The sequence below is a fragment of the Symphalangus syndactylus genome, chromosome 15 (genome assembly GCF_028878055.3).
Source record: "Symphalangus syndactylus isolate Jambi chromosome 15, NHGRI_mSymSyn1-v2.1_pri, whole genome shotgun sequence".
NCBI classification, from domain to species: Eukaryota; Metazoa; Chordata; class Mammalia; order Primates; family Hylobatidae; genus Symphalangus; species Symphalangus syndactylus.
The window spans coordinates 101,550,380-101,571,601 of NC_072437.2; the positions used below are offsets into that span (position 1 = coordinate 101,550,380).

Consider the following 21,222-nt stretch of genomic DNA (forward strand, 5'->3'; position numbering starts at 1 on the left):
TCAAATATTTCTTTTTTGGCTAACACTTAACAATGAGCTTTCAAAGCTGAACATATGAAATACTTAATTATATTCTCTCTAGGTCTGTGGCATGGTTTTACATGATTACTCCAGCCCATGAATAAGCATCCGGCAATCATGTGAAAACCACAGCAGTTTATTTTAAAATGTTAACAATGAAAAGTGACATGTAATAAATAATCAGAAATTTTATGTTTCTCTTCCTGTTTTAGTCAACATCTCTACCTCCAGCTCCAATTCTACCCCCACTGTCTTACCTGACAACTTCTGGGGAAGTGCAGGATTCAAACTCAAGCAAACAGGCTTCCATAAACAACAAAAAGCTCGAAGATGTCCATTTAAAAAAATTTATCTTTTTAGATTAACTTATAGGTTGAAAAGTTTTAAGAAACCAATTGAACATGAAGACTGAGAAATCATAAAATAAATGACAATGAAACAAAGGAGACTATAATCCTATAATGAAACTATAAGAAATAATAGGGATGAAGTCAAACGATGACTGAGAAAAATAAATGGAAATGAGATAAACAAAAAGTCACAGCACTAATAAAGAGAAATAATAGATGCAAATAATCACATATCACCATGGAAGTATACAGTATACATAAATATGTCAAAACTGTAAACACTGCAACAGAAGGAAATGCAATATTTCATTGGTAGCTATGTAGATATTTTAAATGACATGTACAATGCCAGATATAGATTGATTCTGTTCACGTTTGCATCCTATGCACTGAATTAATGCTGCCATATGGCAGACCATGAACGTTTGCTAAATAAATAAGACATTGGCAGATGTTAAAATTACCTAACTCAAACCTAACTACTACAGCTTGTGGGACACTATCCACTTTTACTGAACTAAAGAAAGCTACCATTTACAGTTGTTATTAAAAACAGAAGTCCCTGACCAGGTGCAGTGGCTCACGCCTGTAATCTCAGCACTTTGGAAGGCCAAGTTGGGCGGATCACCTGAGGTCAGGAGTTCAAGACCAGCCTGGCCAATATGGTGAAACCTTGTCTTTACTAAAAATACAAAAATTAGCTGGGTGTGGTGCCATGCACCTGTAGTCCCAGCTACTCAGGAAGCTGAGGCAGGAGACTCACTTGAATCCTGGAGGCTGAGTTTGCAGCGAGCTGAGGTAGTGTCACTGCACTCCAACTTGGGTAACAGAGCGAGACTCCATCTCAAAACAAAACACAAAAACACTGAAGTCCCAAATCACAGCTTTCTCTCCTGGTAAAAAGCTAGCTGAACCCTAAGATTATATAGAACCCAACTTTTCTGGTAAGTTTTAATAATTTTATCATGAGAAATATGAGTTTAAAACACTGATCACTGATCTTTTTATTTTCAGCTTTTGATATTCTTTATCTCTGGCTAAGAGAGGGGGAAAATTGGCAGAAAACTGGCTAGCACATGGCTACTACTGAATTTCCAATCATATGACATGTATCTTACGTTTGATGTAGTCCTCTAAAAACCTAGAAATGATTTGTCTTAGCACTTAACCACCCTATAACCATCAAAGTATAAATTGAATATATGATTGCTCTTTGATGTTTTGTTCATTCTGTATAATTTATGCTAGAATAAAGGTCTTTGTGGATCTGACAGCTGGGAGACTGTACTAGGCCAATGGAGTCCCAGAAAGAATCTACTGAAGAATAGGAGGACTTGTTTGTCTATTCTTTAACAGACTGAATAAACCAAAATGGCAAAGTTTTTGCCAGGGCCTAGAAGCACAAAATGGCAGCAAAAAATGCATAATCTTGGAGAAACCTTAGGGAGGCATCATAGTTGTCTCCGTTCTCCGTTCTGCTCACTCACAGCCCTAGGATGATATGTTGGAATAGGTAGGCAGAAAGTGATCATTCCCTCTCACTCCATGTCAACTTTGCCTAGCATTCCAGAGTCCATCTGTAAATTAAATTAGGAAAGATTAGGGAGTTGAGAGGGGACATTCAAATACCCTTGATGATCTTCTGCTATCTCACAAGCACTAAAGTGTTTCAGAATGGTTAAAGGTAGATTGCTCCAAAGGTGGGCTCCATCAGTCTATTGTCAGCAACCCTCTACCTTCTCCCAAATTAGCTTACCGGGCTCTACTCCATTGATACTGCATAGCCGCTGCCTTCTTAAAGTGTTAAGTCTAGGTTTCTCAAGCCTATACAGGTAAACTTTAGGAATGGTTGTTTTACTTTTTTCACCTTTTATATTAGGAAAACCTCAGACTAGCTTTCAGTGATCTTTACTTATTCTTTGACAGTGGACAGGCACCAATTATGGGCTAAGATGAATGAGCTCAATTTATATCTCTGGTTACTCATTTTGTACATAGACTGAATTAGTCAGGTAACAATAGTCTCTTGATAAATCAGATAATTTTCCCTGGAGTAAATCTTTATTAATTTTCTGTCCCCCTTTGTTTAACTTGTACCGTAAGCATTTGACGAACTATTCGTTCTACCTATTAAAAAGCTCATAAAGAGACATATACTCTGATAGGCAGTTAAATGGTTTACCGTTACCAACTATGAGGACATTACTAGAACCCCAGCCCTGAAGGTATAGAAAAAAAGGAAAAGAGGTTCTGGCATGAAGAAACTGAGGTCTTAAGTAATAAAGAAGGCCTCTGAGTGTTACCAGAACACAGTTTTTGCTTGTTTTAAAATTATGCACTGCTGAAAGTTCTTTTAAAATCTCCAAAGAGACCTCTTCCCACGATTAACTGGCTGTACTGCTTCTGGTAGCACCATGGTGTGGTATCTATAGTACCTAGGAGGCCTGAGATTTAGTGGCAGCTGATAATTTCTGAAGATGACCACAAACTGTCTGCCATTCTGAATGTTAATCTTTCCACAAGATTTTGACATTCTTCCCAGAGGGAAGTGGGGTCTGTGTCACATTCCTTGCATCTAGGCTGGCTTGTTGCTTGCTTTTAACCAAATGATGCTGGAAATTTCCAAGAGTATGTCAGAAATGGTAATGCAGCTTCTGTTTGCTGGATGACTCACATTTGAAGCCCCAAGTCACTATGTAGAAGCCAGACTAGCCTAAGGCCACCATGCTGGGTTTCAGAAGTCCAGCCATAAGAGGCCATGTGTAGGCACTCTATTTGGCAGTCCTAGACTTTGACCTCTCCCAGCCTAGATGCCAGAGGTGTCAGTAATGATTCCAGTCTTCAGCTTATTGTCAAGTCACTAGCTAGCCTTTGAGTCTTCCCAGATGAAGCCCTTAGATACCATGAAAGAGATATAAGCCACTCCTGCTGTGACCTTTCCAAATACCTGGCCCACTGAATTCCACAGAAACAAATGTTTGTTGTTTTGTGCCTTTGGGTTTGGGGCAGTTTGTTACATAGCAACAGTAAATGGAATAAACTTATAACAGTATTTTCACTCGCATCCGTGTGAAGAGACCACCAAACAGGCTTTGTGTGAGCAACAAGGCTGTTTATTTCACCTGGGTGCAGGCGGGCTGAGTCCGAAAAGAGAGTCAGCGAAGGGAGATAAGGGTGAGGCTGTTTTATAGGATTTGGGTAGATAAAGGAAAATTACAGTCAAAGGGGATTTGTTCTCTGGCGGGCAGGAGTGGGGGTCGCAAGGTGCTCAGTGGGGGAGCTTTCTGAGCTAGGATGAGCCAGGAAAAGGACTTCCACAAGGTAATGTCATCACTTAAGGCAAGGACCGGCCATTTTCACTTCTTTTGTGGTGGAATGTCATCAGTTAAGGCACAGCAGGGCATTTTCACTTCTTTTGTGATTCTTCAGTTACTTCAGGCCATCTGGGAGTATACTTGCAAGTCACTGGGGATGCGATGGCTTGGCTTGGGCTCAGAGGCCTGACAAGTATAAATTCCAAAAACTTGGGAAAATGACCTTTGAATTTAGTGTGTCGGAGTAACAGGCAAGTTTTCTGAATAATGGCCTCCTAATAATAATGCTTAGCAGCCTATAAAGTTGGGGGGTAGGGTAGTGAAAGTGAAAAGGTTTTTCATTGCAGTTTCTTTGTAAATCTCTTTCAGGGGTCAATTTTAACTATCGCAATTACATTTTAAAATTTGGCTTTATCTTTTCTTCTTGTCTCAAGCATAGTTCTTTGGCACTAGGAAACGTATTTTATTAGTTCCTAGCTAGCTAATTATTTTAGCTTGTTGGTTTTTTATGTTGAAGATTTCCTCTGCTTTAGACATCTTTTAAAATGGATTTTAGTGGACATGGAAATCTGAATTGACAGTCGTTTAAATGAGTCAAGACCCATTTAATGGGGTAATTTGACATACTGAATGGCAATATTTAAAAAACAAAATAAAAGGTATAAATCAGAGAGTTACTACAGCTAAAAAGCTACGTGAAATGTTAACCAATTAAAGTAGAAAGACGTGTCACTAATGATCATTCTGGTTTCAGAATAATTGATCTGAAGCCCTTTATAACCATAATTAAACAGCAGAGACTACTTCTCAAAGAGCTTGGCTATAACCCTCAGATGTTCTCATGTCTGCACTGCTGTATAGTTATACAGTGCTGCTTTGCTTCCAAAGATGAATGAACATGTTCTCATTTTTTGGGTGGGTATCTGAGTCCATTTGTGCTGCTACAACAAAATATCATAAACTAGTAGCTTATTAACAACAAAAATTTATTTCTCACAATTCTGGAGGCTGGGAAGTACAAGACTAAGGTGCTGGTAGATTTGGTCTCTGGTGACGGGCCCACTTCCTGATTCATAGAATGACACCGTCTTACTGCTTCCTCACATAGTGAAAGGGACAAGGCAGCTCTTTGGGATCTCTTTTTTAAGGGACTAATCCCATTGATGAGGGCTCCTCCCTCAGGACCTAATCACCACCCAAAGGCCCCACCTCCTAAAACCATCACCTCAGGGGTTAGCATTTCAATATATGAATTTTGAAGGGACACATTCAGACCCCAGCTGAGAGATAGGGGTAGGGGGAGGTTAAGAGGGAGCTTCAAAGGGGAAACGAACGTAACTAATTTTAGATTCAGAACTATTAAGAGTTTGAAGATTGCTGAAGCTTTTCACTATCCATTTTCCCAATAGTAAACACAATAATAGGCCAGGAAGAATTTATACTTATATGACAATATCTGATGTTTCAAAAGACTAGTTCCTTCTACATTTATTTCTAAATTGATCATTTAAAACCAAAATACAAAATATTATCTTTGTCAGTATTCCCTAATAAACAATATCTTTATTTGGTTCCAAAGGCTTAATGTCATACAGGGAAAAAAATTAACATTACTGTAATACCTGACAAAATGTTGTGAGCCACTTTTTCACTCCATTCAGGTAATTCTTTTGGTTTTTCTTCTGGAACTGGCTCACATGGTACAATGTGACTCAGGTTAACTTCCTCACTTGAAGTATCTTTAGCCTAAACAGTCAAAATGTTTCAAAATGTGAAGAGTTAGTACTAAGAGGGGGAAAACTGTAAGCATTATATAACAAACATGAAGCCAACAAATACTAGATGTAATTAATGAAAAATATCTCCAGCCAACCTAGTTACTAGTATGGTCTTATGAAGTACAATACCAGAACTGCCATGAAGTTGAAAACTGTTCTAGTCCATATAAATCTTGACTGGTAAGATTTAAATACCAATATAAGTCCAATATGGCATTTATCAAATCATTTAAATTGACTTTTTTCTTTTCTGGACTGGACTGATTTCCTTCAAACAGATATCATCCCTAGATACTAGTGTGCACATGGTACTCAGTAAGATTAAAAGATTTTTGTTAAATGATTCAATCAGTAAGCAAAGATGAATTCGTAAACTGGTTTTGACAGAGATCAAACAAATGTCTAATTTGAAACAAGAAGGAATATATAAACACAGAATAATCTGCTATTCCATTTAAGAGGAAATGGAGAACATATATCTGTACTTTGCTAACTGAACAGCTGTGATGAGAGCCTGGGCCAATGCCCAAACTCTTAAAGCTAAATGAACTCATTCTAAGAAATAAGACACAGGCTAACTCAGACCTCATAGTATTAATATAATAAAATAACTTGAAAATCAAAGTGGCCAGTAATACAAAGAATGTCACATAAAATATAAAAACAACATTAAACAAAACAACTTCTACGTGGGATAAAAGTCACCCATAAGTAAAATCTAAAGCTTTTCACTGCATATACTTTTTAATAGCATTTGATCTTTTTAGAACAAGAAATTAAATTTTAAAACATGAAGTTCTAAATGATATGGAAGAATTTCCAAATATACCGTTAAGTAAAAAAGCAAGGAGCAAAACATTATGTTTTACATGCCACCATTTATGTTAAATATTATATGTCTGTGTGTGTGTGTGTGTGTGTATTTAACTATGCATAAAATATATTTAGAAGGACAATAGAAGTTAATAATTTTGTGTCTGAGGCCAGGCATGCTGGATCACGCCTGTAATCCCAGCACTTTGGGAGGCCGAGGTGGATGGATCACCTAAGGTCAGGAGTTTGAGACTAGCCTGGCTAACATGGTGAAACTGAAACCCCGTCTCTACTAAAAATACAAAAATTAGCTGGGCGTGGTGGCGGGCACCTGTAATCCCAGCTACTCGGGAGGTTGAGACACGAGAATTGCTTGAACCCGGGAGATGGAGGTTGCAGTGAGCTGAGATCGCACCACTGCACTCCAGCCTGGGCGACAGAGTGAGACTCCATCTGCGGGGGTGAGGAGACAGGGGAAGATTATGTGTCTGGACAAGGGAGCTAGGTGGTTGGTGGACAGGAATAGGGCCCAGACTTATTTTTTACCATATACTCTTTTGTACCCTTTAACTTTGGTTTCTTGTGATTAATTTTAAAACAATGTTTTTAAGTAAAATGTATATCTTGGAACCATTTTGGACTCCCAATATCCTCATATAGCTGGTCTAAGATGTTCAACATAAACCACAGTGACACTTTGCAAATAAATGTAGAATATTCACGTGATATTCATCAATTCCAAAGACAATTATTGAGCATTTACCATATGGAATACAGCAATGAACAATACTAAACTGCCTATGTGATACTCAAGACAATGCTGTCTTATTCATGTACTTGCTTATATTACCACTTCTGCCTAGAATCCCCTTAAATTTGCTATTCATATGGCCAACTCTTCTTTATCCTTCAAGACTCATTTTAGTCATAATGTCCTGTAGGAGGGGGCTCCTCACTGCTTCCCACACCACTCATCCACCCACACATCTGTTAGGCTAGGCTGCATCTTCTAATAGCCACATTGGATAGAAATGATCTCTTTGCTAATCTGTCCTTTCCATTAGACAGTAAATTCACTGAGACAAGAAATTAAACTTTTTCCACTATGTATGCCTAACATTCTAGCACTCAATAAATATTTCCTGAACTCTAATCCAAATTTACCAGTTAGAATATATTACATACTCAGAGCCTACGAAATGAAAGAAGAAACCACTCAATATATTTTTTAAAATCAAATCTCTGTCCTGTTGCCCATCCATAAAAAAAAACAGGAAACTGAATAAAAATGGCAGACTGAAAGAAAAAAAGAGACAGTAGCATATCTAGCCCCCAAGCTCTTGGTGAATATAGAAAGGCAGAGAATAACACAAAACAAATAAGAAAGTATGTGCATCATTAATGCAAATATAAAAATGTTTTGGCCAGGTGTGGTGGCTCATGTCTGTAATGCTGGCTACTCGTGGAGGGTGAGGCGGGAGGATCACATGAGCCCAGGAGGTCAAGGCTGCAGTGAGCCATGTTTGCACCACTGCACTCCAACCTGGGTGACAAGGCAGGATCCTGTCTCAAAAAAGATAAAATCTCTCAAGTGGTGGGAAAAAAATCTATCCCCCAAACACAGAGTATCTTTTAAAATAGTTTAACACACACTTTAAAAGGGAAATATTACAACTGATTCTAATTGTTTTTGCCAGTGATCACTTTGTTGACTATGCACAAGTTGCTTTGCTTTAGTATATGGGAATATGATCACATAAATATACAAAACTGGAGAAAGGTACCATTAGAAGACAACACACACACTTTATTACTCTTTTATTTACCCTTTTTCCACGTTTTCCTTTATGACGTACATCCTTATTGCCTTGGTCCAACTGTTTCACATCAGTGCCGGAGGCTTCTTTTAGTTGGTCAGAGGAAGGTCTAGTTCTTCCAGGGATTTGGAATTCATTTTCTTCTTCTGCTCTGTTCCAGTTGGCCTAGAGAATAAAGGTTTAAGCTTAGCTCTAATCAGAATTTTTCTTAGATGACTTTCTCCCAGCTATATTACACCATGCTCAAATGACATACTTGTTTGAATGTCAGTTTGGCAGTCTATAAGTAACAACCACTTTTGCTTTTTTCTCTACACTTCTCTTTTGTCTCATCACCAAACCCCAAACCTCTGAGTTCTTTGGTTCATAGCATATGCCTAAGTAAGTTTCAAAAGACAAAGTATAAAAGACAACTTATAGCAGTTGGTGGTATAAGTTATCTTTGAATCAGCTGCAGCTACATTTAAATTTAATTAATGAATAAATTTTAGGTAACATATACAAGAGAAAATGAATTTAAAGGCAATTAACAAAACTCATGTCCACTACATTATGCATTATTGGAAGGTTTATTTTTTAATTTTCTGCACAATATACACTTTGCTGAATGAATGCTTAAGAGTAAAAACCAGTCAAAATTATAGGCTTATGTTTACAGTTGAAGTTCTGGGACAGTAAAGCAAGCTAAAAATAACATACAAATACAAAAAAAAAAATTGAAGAGAGAAAATAAACATACAACCTAAAAGTCTGCTTAGTTTCTTTCCTAAAGCCCAGTAATACAGGTCCAGTTAATGTAGGGGTGAAGGGAGAAATAGTTCCACATTAGGTCTGTGAATACTTAAGAGCATCATTTCACTCACCTAGTAAACAGTGAAGTGAAGATGAACTCCTTCATTTGACCATATTCCTGCCTTTGTGAATTCCTCCTCACAAGTACAATGAGGCTACACACTTCTGTATGCTGATCACGTATTTTGTTAAATAATTGCTGCTATGCTAAAGTATTGGTTTGTTGACCACCAGGTAGGTCATTCTCGGGTGAATAGGGGCTGATTTTATATTTTTATACACACACACATCCCCCACACCTTGTGGTCTCCTGTTCTTATACTTTGCCCATCCCACCACTTAACACAGTAACTGGTTAAATAATGAATTCCAAGTATCTGTTGATTGAAGGAGAGAATAAAAGATTATACTATTATAATGCCCACCTCATTCAACCCTTGATGACTGTCAATATTCATAATCAAAAATACTTTTTCCCTGTTGCTACAATAATATATAAAGAAAGTCTCTCCATAATACTCTATTCAAGTTCCCTGTTAAACAGAAATACTCTATTTCTACAGGTACGCATGTGGGCAGAGGAAACATGCCAAATAAGGAAAGTTCCAGGATGATCATATTTTAAATCATATTTTCTTTTTTTATTATTTGGCCTTTATTTACCACAAGAACAAAGATAATTATCTCAACCAAAGCCTGTTTCTTCCTCAGAATGCCAACCATACCCCTTAAAATGTCCAATATAACCTATCTACTAAAGCCAAAATTATCTTCATGTCACCATTTAGAACCATTAGTACACTTTTCCAGCTGAGCAGTAAAACAGTGGTGAAAACAATAGCTAACATTCACAGAGCATTACCACTCACTCTGATGTAAGTGCTTAACGTATTTTTAATTTTCACCACAGCCCAGTGAGGTGGACACTGTTATTATCCCCATTTTATAAGTAAATTAAAGTATAGAGAAGAGCAGTAACAGCTGAGCTAAACAGCTATTAAATGCAAGAGTTTGAATTCATATACAGGCAATTTGACTGTAGAGCTCACAATCTTAACCATTATTACAGCAAATTCCAAGCATGTAGCTGTGAACACACAAACAAATGATAAACTGTCAGTCTCCTAACCTTGATCACAGTAGAGGTTATCACAATTTCTCTAAAAGCTGAAGTGCTTATGCTAGATTTTTTTCACCCTAAAGATGATCACACAAGTTACCTGGAGCCGAAGGTCAGACATTTGCCTTAACAGATCCTCAAAGAGCTCTCTATCATCCTCTGGTAACTCAGAGGACAGGACGACCCCCACAAAGCATCCTGCTGCTTGTAGCATTGTATCAGGAAACATGTAGGCTCCCGCAGTACATTTCAGAACCGGAGATCTATCAGGAACTAGAGGATATAACCAGTCACAAACCTGAAAAGATTCATTGGAAGAAAAAAATATATACATATAAATTAATGAAACTAGATTTTCACTTATATTTTAATAAAACTGTTATACTAGAAAATAAACACTTCCAAGTTGGAAACGTATTTTAAAAGGCTTTATAGAACCATCAACATCAACAAATCCCCAAGAAAATTAATCATTTGCTAGTCTGATCTTCCTGCAATAAGGACTATGCTAAATATGCCATGGTTCCACTAATTATACAATCTTAAAGCTGATGGCCTTAACTAGCCCAGTGTTAACCAATAATGACTCTAGCTTTAAATAAATAATAATCAAAGTAAATTAAGGTTTTCTTTGTATTTGAAATTAGATATTCCTTTTGTGGTAAATAAACTATTTTCAGGTATTATTTACTTGAAATATTTACTGAAATAATAGTATTTACTGATTTAATCCTCCTAACAATCCTATGAAATCAGTTACTATGATTGTCATTTTATGTACAAGAAAATTGAGGCACAGAGAGGTCAATTAAGTTGCTCAGAACCAACAACTAAAAAGTGGAGCTTGGATTTTAACACATGTAGTCTGGACCAGAGAAGCTGAACAATTATTTTAATTAGAAACCCAGCAATCACAGGCCGGGCACAGTGGCTCACACCTATAATCCCAACACTCTGGGAGGCCAATGGGGGGCCGGGGGATCATTTGAGGTCAGGAGTTCAAGACCTGCCTGGCCAACATGGTGAAACCCCCATCTCTACTAAAACTACAAAAATTAGCTGGGTGTGGTGGTGCATGCCTGTAATCCTAGCTCTAGCTCCTTGGGAGGCTGAGGCAGGAGAATCACCTGAACCCGGGAGGTGGAAGTTGCAGTGAGCCAAGATTGTGCCATTGCACTCCAGCCTGGGCAACATAGCAAGACTCTGTCTCAAAGAAAAAATAAATAAGAAACTCAGCACTCACTCACAAGGTGGAATAATTTTTTGTACTAAACCCAAGAGAACCTGACATAACAGAACAGATAAATGTTTATGGATTATCTATCTATCATGAAATTAAAAGCAAAATAACAAAAGCTCCCCTGCAATGTCATCTGGGGAGGTTAGCGTGCCAGTACATACACAGACTTAAGCTCACATCCTGGCTGCCTAATTTATTTCTAATGCAATACATTCTTTGAGAAACCAAAATATAACTGTGCTCAACATCAAAACAGTCTTACCCACAAACTTTTAACATTTGAGTAGTTATATATTTTAATATGAGAAAAATACATATTTCCCTTAATTTCAGTTATTATTAAGATAAAACTGACAAGTGGGACAATTTAGTAAAAATATAAAGCAAGTAATAGTAGCGGTATGGAGTTGACAAGAAAATTGTAAAAGTCATTCTAAAATAAAACTTAGGAAAGGTTTTTTTTGTTTTTTTTTTTTTTAACTATTCTATGGTCACCTTAATTGAACTGGAATATTACCAAATTGTCTTTAAAAAAACCAACACTTTATAGACCTTTCCTAGGACAGGATATTACTATAGATAAGTGAGTCATCCATCACAGGCTGATTTTTCCCAGTTTCATTTTCAGAGGGCAATCTCATGTCCAATTTCTGTAACTATAGATTTAACAGGTTTAAAAAGTATTTGGTATTAAAACTAAAACCAAAAGAAAAATCTTTTTTTGAAGTTCTAGAATTCTATCTACCTAAAACCAAAAAATCTTAATTTCCTATTTAGACCAATAGTGATTTTAACAGTGATTTTTAGCATAGGAAATATCTAACTTCTCGTATTTAGTTGGTTTATTATTGTACTTTTTTTTTTTTTGGATAAAAACATTCAGTAAACACATATGTTAACTCCTTTTAAGGACACTCTGCTACAAACACCTGAATACAAGCAAATGAGAACCTGTTAAAGAGACTTAAATTAAATTTTGGGTGCAATTTTACTTTTCGTTTAGGCCAAAAAATACACATGAGAAATATTAAAAACAAAATTAAAAGCACTAAGGACAAATTTGTATTAAAGTACAAGTCATTTCAATGGATGAGTGAATGTAACCATGGTACAGTATTTCTGCCATTCACTGCCCCATCTCCAGTTGCTAAGGACCCAAAGACTTTTTAATTCCATCATTACAGTGCAACACTATTAGTAGAAATTGTTATAGCTTTTATCATTCCCCACTACAAACCCCAATCAATAAGCCTACTCTTTGTAACCTTAAGGCTCCTTCCCTAAAATAAACTACGGAATTCACAATATTCTTCCTGTCCAGTATCAAATATTTCCTTTCAATAATGCCCTCAAAGTGTCTCCCTCACACATCCCTAGTAAGCCTTGAATTGTCTTTAAACAACTTTCAAGTTGACTCCACATAAAAACTACATAAGAATCAACAGGAGAGTATACCAAAAGAGAAAACGAATAGAGATACGCTATGCTATTACTAAACCACATTATTTGGACTGTGGACAAAACATCTGTTTTGCTTAAATAGTGATCTTTCTTCAATGCAAACTCCTTTGTTATATTCAACGTATACTGAGTCCTCATTTCAAGAACTCATCTTCCTATACCTACATTCAATCTTTTAAAACGAGACTGTCACTGGACCACTATCTTCAGAATACCTCACTAAATCCACAGGAATGCCCTGACATCAGTCTTTATGTAGCACTCTTTACTCTTGGACCAAGTGCATTCTGGTAAATTTCTCTGCTTGGACTGTTGGAATTACATCTTAAATTATCATCACATCTCTACTTCTAAACCAGGGTCTCTGAACCTTGGCATAGTTGAGATTTTGGGCAGGATAATTTTTTTTGTTCATGAGGGCTGTCCTGTGAAAATGTGTGGCAGCATCCCTGGCCTCTATCCACTATGCCAGTAGCAATCAACCTCCAGTATGACAACCAAAAATGCCTCCAGACGTTGTCAAATGTTCTCTGGGGAGGCAAAACTACCCTTGGTCGAGAACAACTGTTCTGGACCATGGGCTGGGTCTCGCCAGTTCAGACCCTCAGCTGAGTCTTCACAACATTTGTGAATATTTACAGCTATACATCCACAGGAATTACATAAATCCCTTTTGAAATTAAACTTATTAGGTTTCTTCTTCAGATAAAGAATTAAAAATGTTTAAGGATGACCACTCTTCTCAAGTTTTATCATCACAAACTTAGTACCAAAATAAAACTATTAATCTATCTTTTCTAAAAAAAGAAAAAGACAAACACAAACAGATGTTCAAGGCTCATAATTTCATGGAATATATTTAAAAACAAAGTAGAATTTATCGTTATCTTTTTGTACTTATACTGGACAAGTAAACATTAACAAATAAAAATGATGTAGTCTACACATATTTCAAATTATGCTTTCATTTTTCTTTGGCTTACCTGAAGAAACCCGGGAGGACGGTTTAGAACCGTATCAAGAGAATTATCCAAAAACCTCACAATTCGAAGGTACCCAGGATACGAAGGTGCACTAACCTCCCCTGCAGGATTTACAAAAAAAATCTGTACTCCATTTGGTATCAAAATCAATTCATCTGCGTCCAGCCCTAAGGTCTCAAGAGGCGGCGGCTGAGAATGATTCCTATAAAACTCTTCTCCAACTGATGAAAACTCCCCAGAATCTGTTCCATAGGATACAGTGTAGTGACCTTCAGCAGCTTGAGGAGTATAAGCAGGGGGAGCTTCTGCTGGACAACTCTGTGATGGTAAAGAGAGAGAAGCAGGTGCAGCAACTGCCCCTGCACTTGGAGTTGAGGTGTTTTCATTTACTTCAGCATGCTGAGGAGCTGAACTAGAAGACTGAGGCTCTGGTAATTTTTCACACATGTCTTTAGGTGGAAATTCTGGATATAACTTGGGCACCTCCTGAAGATCATTCTGTAGAGAAGTGGCAAGACCCTTCTCTAGAATTTCCAGCCTGGTGCGTACATTCTGTAGAGTTTCTTTCATTTTCTGTTGCATCTGTCTAGCAGATTCCCACCCAGGGCCTGTGTGTTCAGACTCTTTTGATGAAATGCTGATTCCTCTGAGCAGGTGTCCTATTCCTTGCTTATAGTATTTCTTTGCTTCTTCCTTCTGACCTAATTCATCTGTATTCAGACCTTTGTTAACAAATAAAAAGGCCTTCTTATATGCTTCTCTGATGATCTTAATTTCAGTAGGTTCTCCATTTTGTGGCTCTTGCTCCATTTCTGCAAAATTGGAAACATATTTAATTATCTTGCTTAGCTATTGTTTACTTATTATTCATATCTTCTACCTGAATATATTTTAAGAGGACAAGTGCCTCGCTTATCTCTGTTTTGTTCACTATTATACTATCCTTTAAGCCTACTATTAGGTCTGTCATAAAGAAAGCACTTTACACGTATTTGATGAATGGATAAATAAATGAAAACTCTTGGTCCAAAATACCTTAATTTAAAAACTTAAGAGAATAAATCAGAATACATCTATTAAATAATTTTCTTGTTCCGGTTTCTTATAATAGTTTCCTATCATACATCCTTATGGTTGAACAAGAGTCTCATTCTAAAATTCATTACAATATAAATCCAGATTATATCTAGCCAATAAAAAATGCATTGAATCATACACTGGGGAAAACAGAAATGAGAAAAAAAATGTGAATGAAACTTTGTTACCTGATTTCCACTTAAAGGTGGCAGGTTACCCCACACAGCCCTGTTGCTTCCCCAAATCCCACTAAGATGACTCTGGAAAGATTATGAAAAAGGAACAACCATTTTTCTTAGTGAGAAAAATACATGAATAGGCACTTCACAGAAGAAAATCTTTAAAAAGCATCTGAAAAGGTGTTCAACATACTATTCCCTCAGAAAAGTGAAACTAAAATCGAGTGATACCAACTAGACACTTAACAGATGGCTAAAATTTAAAAGACTAATTAGTGCTAAGTGAAGACAAGTGGAACTCTTCTACCTTGCTGGTGAAAGCTGAAAAATGATACACCATTTTGACCATTTTGGAAAACTGGCAGTTTCTACTAAAGCTAAACATTCACCCACTCAATGACCCAGCAATTCCACTTGCAGGTATACAACCAAGCGAAATGGATGCATGTGCATGCCAAAAACATGTATGGCAATATTCACAGCAACTATATTCACAAAAGGCAAATCCTTAAAACAACCCAAATGCTCACTCATTCATACAATGCAATAATACACAGAAAAAAATGTTTAAACCTGATTGCCTGCAACATCAATGAATCTCACCAATTCTTTGAGCAAAAGCCAAATACAAAAGACTTCATATTGAGACCACATACTATGATTCTATATGAATGAATTAAAGAATGGGAAAAACTGGTCTATGATATGACATAAATCAAAATAGTGCTTGTAGGTAGAGGTTATAGACTTCACAGGTACAGGAGGGAATCTCATGGCCTTTGGAAATGTTCTCTGTTGATCTGAGTTATGACTACAAGGGTGTACAGTGGCCCCCCTTATTTATAGTTTCATTTTCTGTGGTTTCAGTTACCTGCAGTCAACCATGATCTGAAAATATTAATATTAAATGGAAAATTACAGAGATAAATAATTCATAAATTTTAAATTGCACATTCTCAGTATCATGATTAAATCTCCTGTTGTCTCTCTCTGTGCCCCCTGGGGCATGAATCATCCCTTTGTCCAGGGCATCCATGCTGTCTATGCTCCCCTCCCATGAGCACTTAGTAGCTGATATGGTTTGGCGATGTCCCCACCCAGATCTCACCTTGAATTGTAATACCCATAATCCCCAGGTCAAGAGGGACCCAGTGGGAGATGACTGGATCATGGGGGCAGTTTGCACCATGCTGCTCTCCTGATAGTGAGTTCTCACAATATCTGATGGTTTTATAAGGCAGTTTTTCCAGCTTTTGCTAGTTCTCTCTTTCCTGCCGTCATGTGAAGAAGGTCTTTGCTTCCCCTTCGCCTTCTGCCGTGACTGTAAGTTTCCTGAGGCCTCCCCAGCCACGCAGAACTGTGAGTCAATTAAACCTCTTTTCTTTATAAAGTACCCAGTCTTGGGCAGTTCTTTACAGCAGTGTGAAAACAGACTAATACAGTAGCCATCTTGGTTATCAGATCAACTGTTCCAATATTGTGGTGGTTGGATTCAAGTAATTCTTTTTACTTAATAATGGTCCCAAAGTGCAGCAGTAGTGATGCTGGCAATTTGGATATACTGAAGAGAAGCTGTGAAGTGCTTCCTTCAAGTGAAAAGGTTAGAGTTTCCAACTTAACAAGAAAAAAAATCATATGCTGAGGTTGCTAAGATCTACCGTTAAATAACATATTTTCTATTCCTGAAATTGTGAAGAAGGAAAAAGAAATTAGTGCTAGTTTTGCTGTTGTCCCTCAAACTGCAAAACTTATGGTCAAAGCATGTGATAAGTGTTTAGTTAAGATGGAAAAGGCTGAGATATGAACAGAAACATGTTTCAATTGAAAGCAATTGGGTGCCACACTATCCATGGTTTCAGGCATCCACTACGGGTCTTGCAACTTATCTCCCTTGGATAAGGGGTTGGGGGAGACTACTGTATATATACATAAAAATCATTAAACTATACATTTAAGATCAGGGTACTATATGCATTTTATGTGATTCCTCAATAAAACAGATAAATAATAAAGCCATAACTCACCAGGACAAATAGAGAGGATGAAGAGTCAACAGTACTTGGTGCCAAAAAAGGAGGCAGACAAGTGAAAACTCCCAAAACACACTTGAGAAAACAGATGCCTTAAACTGTCAGTGGGAAAATCAGAGATGCAGCTGCACTTACATCACATCAAAAACCTCCAAAGGCATAAGAATTGATGGAATTCAATCTTCCTATGGAAAGGAAGTAGAGGTAGAGCTGAAAAAAGAGGACTGGTTGAAAGCCTATTTACAAATTAGCACCCTCAGATCTTTCCAACACCCAGCACTCAGGACACTGTTTCTCTACAGCCCTGGAAGACTGAGTGCTTTGATCTAGAAGAGTGTAAAATAAAGTGTGGATAAGAAACTATCAGGCATGATTAAGGGTAAAAACCAAAAGCAGGGGGATTAAATGAAATGTTACACATTGATTATTGAGACCCACAGCCTTCTTCCCCACAACTTGGTAATTAGAGTTCTGGCTGCCAGGTACCCCTCAAGAAAGGAGATTGGAAGTTATCTTCTTGAGGAATCTGATCACCACCAAGAAGAAAGACACAAAGAATAGTGACAGTGAGAGTTCCCTATGGAAAACTGTCCAAGCAATTCACCGTTCAGAAGCCATAGTTGATAGATTCTACCCATAGAATCTCAGAACAGCTTTCTAGTGCTTCATTCATTCACACACACACACTCACACACAGACACACACACAGCCCAGGATCACAAAACATGACGCAAACATCCAGTATAAAAGATTAAAATAAGAGCAATGCAATTTGGTTGAAATGGACAATGTGCAGGAAAAGTAAAACTTATAAAAAAAAACAAACCCTATCATTTATATCAACATAAAGAAAAAGAAAATACCGCATCCATAAAATAAAAAGTGGGATGCATGCACACTGACAAAAGGATATTCGAGGGACAAAAGGAACTCCGGGAAATTAAATATTTAAAAAGCAGGAAGGAAAAACTCAAGAAGGATGAGGTTATACAATTACAGAAAATGCCCAGAAAGCAGAGCAAAAAGACATAGATGAAAAATAGGCAAGAATAAATAAGAAAATTAGGACCCAGTCTATAAGGCATATCATTTGAATAATAAAACTTCTAGAAATACGGGAGGCCGAGGCGGGCGGATCACCTGAGGTCAGGAGCTCGAAACCAGCCTGACCAATATGGTGAAACTCCATCTAAAAATACAAAAAAATTAGGAGGGCATCATGGCATGAACCTGTAGTCCCAGCTACTCAGGAAGCTGAGACAGGAGAATTGCTTGAACCCGGAAGGCGGAGGTTGCATTGAGCCGAGACAGTGCCACTGCACTCCAGCCTGTTCACAGAGCGTGACTCCATCAAAAAAAAAAAAAAAAAAAACAACCAACAAACAAACAAAAAACCTCCTAGAAATAAAGAAAAAATAAGAGATGAAAGAATTAAAGAAATAATTCTTAGAATTTCCTAGAATTGGAAAACATGAATTTTCCAATTTAAAAAGACCAACAGGTTGGGTGCAGTGGCTGACACCTGTAATCCCAGCACTTTAGGAGGCTGAGACAGGAGGATCGCTTGAGTCCAGGAGTTTGAGATTAGCCTGGGCAACATTAGTGAGACCATCTCTACAAAGAAAACATTAAAAATTATCATGCTGGTTTTTATTCCCCAAGATCCTTTCACAATCTTCCACTTTACAAAATAAAGGCATACTTCTCACCCACTCCTATTCTTACTATGGTACACTGCCCCAGGATGGAAAAGCCTCCCTACCAACAAACAATAAGTCGAAGGGCTCAAAGACCCTCCTTTAATTTAGGCACAACTCCCACTATCCATTCCATTAAGACACAGATTTCCAGTAAACTTCTACCCTTAATAATTATTATTCATTAAAATCCATCAAGTTTTTATGCTATTCTGAACAACTATTTATAATAACTCAACCCAAAAGAAAAATTACAACTTACAGAATTAGTTATAGGAAATTTTTAAACTTAGCTTCAATTCATGTAACTATTGTTATTAAAGACATGTATCACAGAGATTAATAAAAAGCTTTCAAGCATAAAAATACATTACCTTAAGATAATATTCTGTGGAGTGGGGGTGATAAAAAAGTAAAATTTTTTAAAAAAGGAAGTGTGTAAAATATAATGTATTTTAAAAATTGATGGTGATAGATATAAAACTACAAAGATATGATACCCCACTGAATACAGCTGAAAGAATGATGTACCAATATTAAAATGCTAATATCAATACCATGTGGGAAATTGCATCCTTTTCAACTAACGCATGATTTAAAATGCTGTAAGTTAACCAAAAGTGTGCAACAGGGACAGTTTTACAAAAATTATTTGGGGGTTCACAAGCAAATTAAAAGTACTGCTTTAAAAATCACTCACTACTATAATATATAGCAAAGATATAATGGACATGGTCTGTCTCTGGCCCTCAGAAGCACCAAAATTTACTATCTTTTGTTAAGTTCTCTGTATGTGTCTGGCACCCTTCTAAGGTTATCCAATCCTCACTCTTGGAGGTTGAGATCTGATTTTAAAAATGTTTTACAAATATTGAGCAGCTTGCCCAAGAAGAGGGCTAGTAAATGACAGATTCAAATCAGTTCATGGATAAGAAGATTATCTGTCAAGAAAATTAAATGAGCTTTCTCCTGTAATCCCAGCTACTGCACAGGCTGAGGCCAGAGGATAGCTTGGGCCCAGAAGTTCAAGGTTGCAGTGAGCTATGACTGCACCACTGTACTCCAACCAGCCTGGGTGACAGAGCAAGACCTTGTCTCTTAAAAAAAAAAAAAGAAAGAAAAGAAAAATGAAAATGAAAATTAGAAGAGATGTGTTTGATTCCAAATCTAAAAGTCCTACTATGTTTACAAGTCAGCAGAGTGAGGGACGGGTGAAGAAATCCCAGTGTCCCAAGGTAGAAAGTCATGTGGCTTAAATTTTCAATAGGTAGCATTTGAAAGTAGAAGCGAGGCATAATGAAGGAATATAGCTAGAAGCAATATTTACCTTGGGTATATGTTTATTTCTAAGCTTATTTTACATACAGTGTGATGAAAGATTTCCTAAACAATGGTCAATGGAGGGAACAAGATGGCTACTGAGAAGAGTGTGCCTGTGTGTAGGGTGGAGTGGGAGGGCTAATTCCACAGGATTGCTTAACAACCTTCCTTGCTACACCTCCATCTTAAAGAGAAAAAAAGGACACACAGAGAGAAGAGCCTGGATATCTACAGGTTATATATAAGTCTAATGGTCAATTTCAGTCTAATCTCTGGGGAATCTCAATACAGAAAGAAAAAGGTTTATATTAAAATATCACATTTTTATTTTTTGACTGGGATTTGCTATATCCTCAGCGGTCTCAGAACATACATTTCACAGAAATAAGGATTGGAGGATGGTGACTTTAAAAAAAGCCTATTCTATTCCTAAGCACAATTAAGTGTCAATCAAATGTCCTGAAAAGATAAAAACCATTATCACATTATTTCACATTATTTAATTTTCAAAGTTAAGAAGACAAAGTCTTTGAAATGACAATCTGATGAATTAAACAGTACCTACACCAGTGTAAGAGTCTTCAACAACAAACCAAAATCTGTTCCTAGATACCAGTAGTTCACCTAAATTCTAATTTGTTAACGTTCTAATAAAACACATTTATTTCAACATAACTATATGTATATGTCTTAAAAAATACCCAAGAGAAAAGGTAAAATTCTGAATTAAAATACCTAGCAATTTAGTTCGATTCCATAAATACTGAAAGAAGTTAACACTCATTTAACAGTCAACATTACAAGCAGTCTTTAATAATACCTCATTTATCTCCTTAGAGCTAGCAGAAGTTGATCTAATGCCTATTTGGCTCTTTACCAAAAAAGCGGAGGGGGCTTTGTCTAATACCTGCATGCACCTCCCTCCGTAGCATCCCGCTAATTCTAGCTTGTTAGGGAAACTATAGACAACGACGTTTCAGAGTGCCAGAGGTGAAGCCCACCCGAAACCACATTACAGAAAGGCTTCCTGTTTCAAACAGATCCAATAAAGTCACCAAATTAAGTCTACGATTATAAAGACTGCGAATCAGAAAATATTTCCATATAGGTGCAGTCTTCTATTACTTTTCTCCGCACTTTCGGAAATTTCAAAGAAAAATTGCTACATTCTTAAATATGAGGCCATTATTTCAAAGGCTGTAACACCCTGGAACGCAAATTCGTTAAATT

General features: G+C 37.0%; 1 protein-coding gene across 20 annotated transcripts in view; it reads right to left on the bottom strand.

Moving 5' to 3' along the window:
• Positions 1-21,222, bottom strand: part of SPART (spartin) — an 80,990-nt gene that overhangs the window by 14,092 nt on the left and 45,676 nt on the right. For 5 of the 20 annotated variants that reach the window (XM_063618874.1, XM_055244240.2, XM_063618871.1 and 2 more), the window contains exons 2-6: positions 14,955-15,026; positions 13,690-14,501; positions 10,106-10,303; positions 8,103-8,258; positions 5,308-5,431 (exon numbers count right to left, since the gene is read on the bottom strand). In XM_063618874.1, coding sequence (XP_063474944.1) covers positions 5,308-5,431; positions 8,103-8,258; positions 10,106-10,303; positions 13,690-14,499 — 1,288 coding nt within the window. In that variant the 5' untranslated portion in view covers positions 14,500-14,501; positions 14,955-15,026. Of the gene's footprint in view, positions 1-5,307; positions 5,432-8,102; positions 8,259-10,105; positions 10,304-13,689; positions 14,502-14,954; positions 15,027-16,053; positions 16,912-16,969; positions 17,161-21,222 lie in introns of those variants that run through there. The other 15 variants (XM_055244239.2, XM_063618878.1, XM_055244242.2 and 12 more) reach the window with 6 other exon arrangements.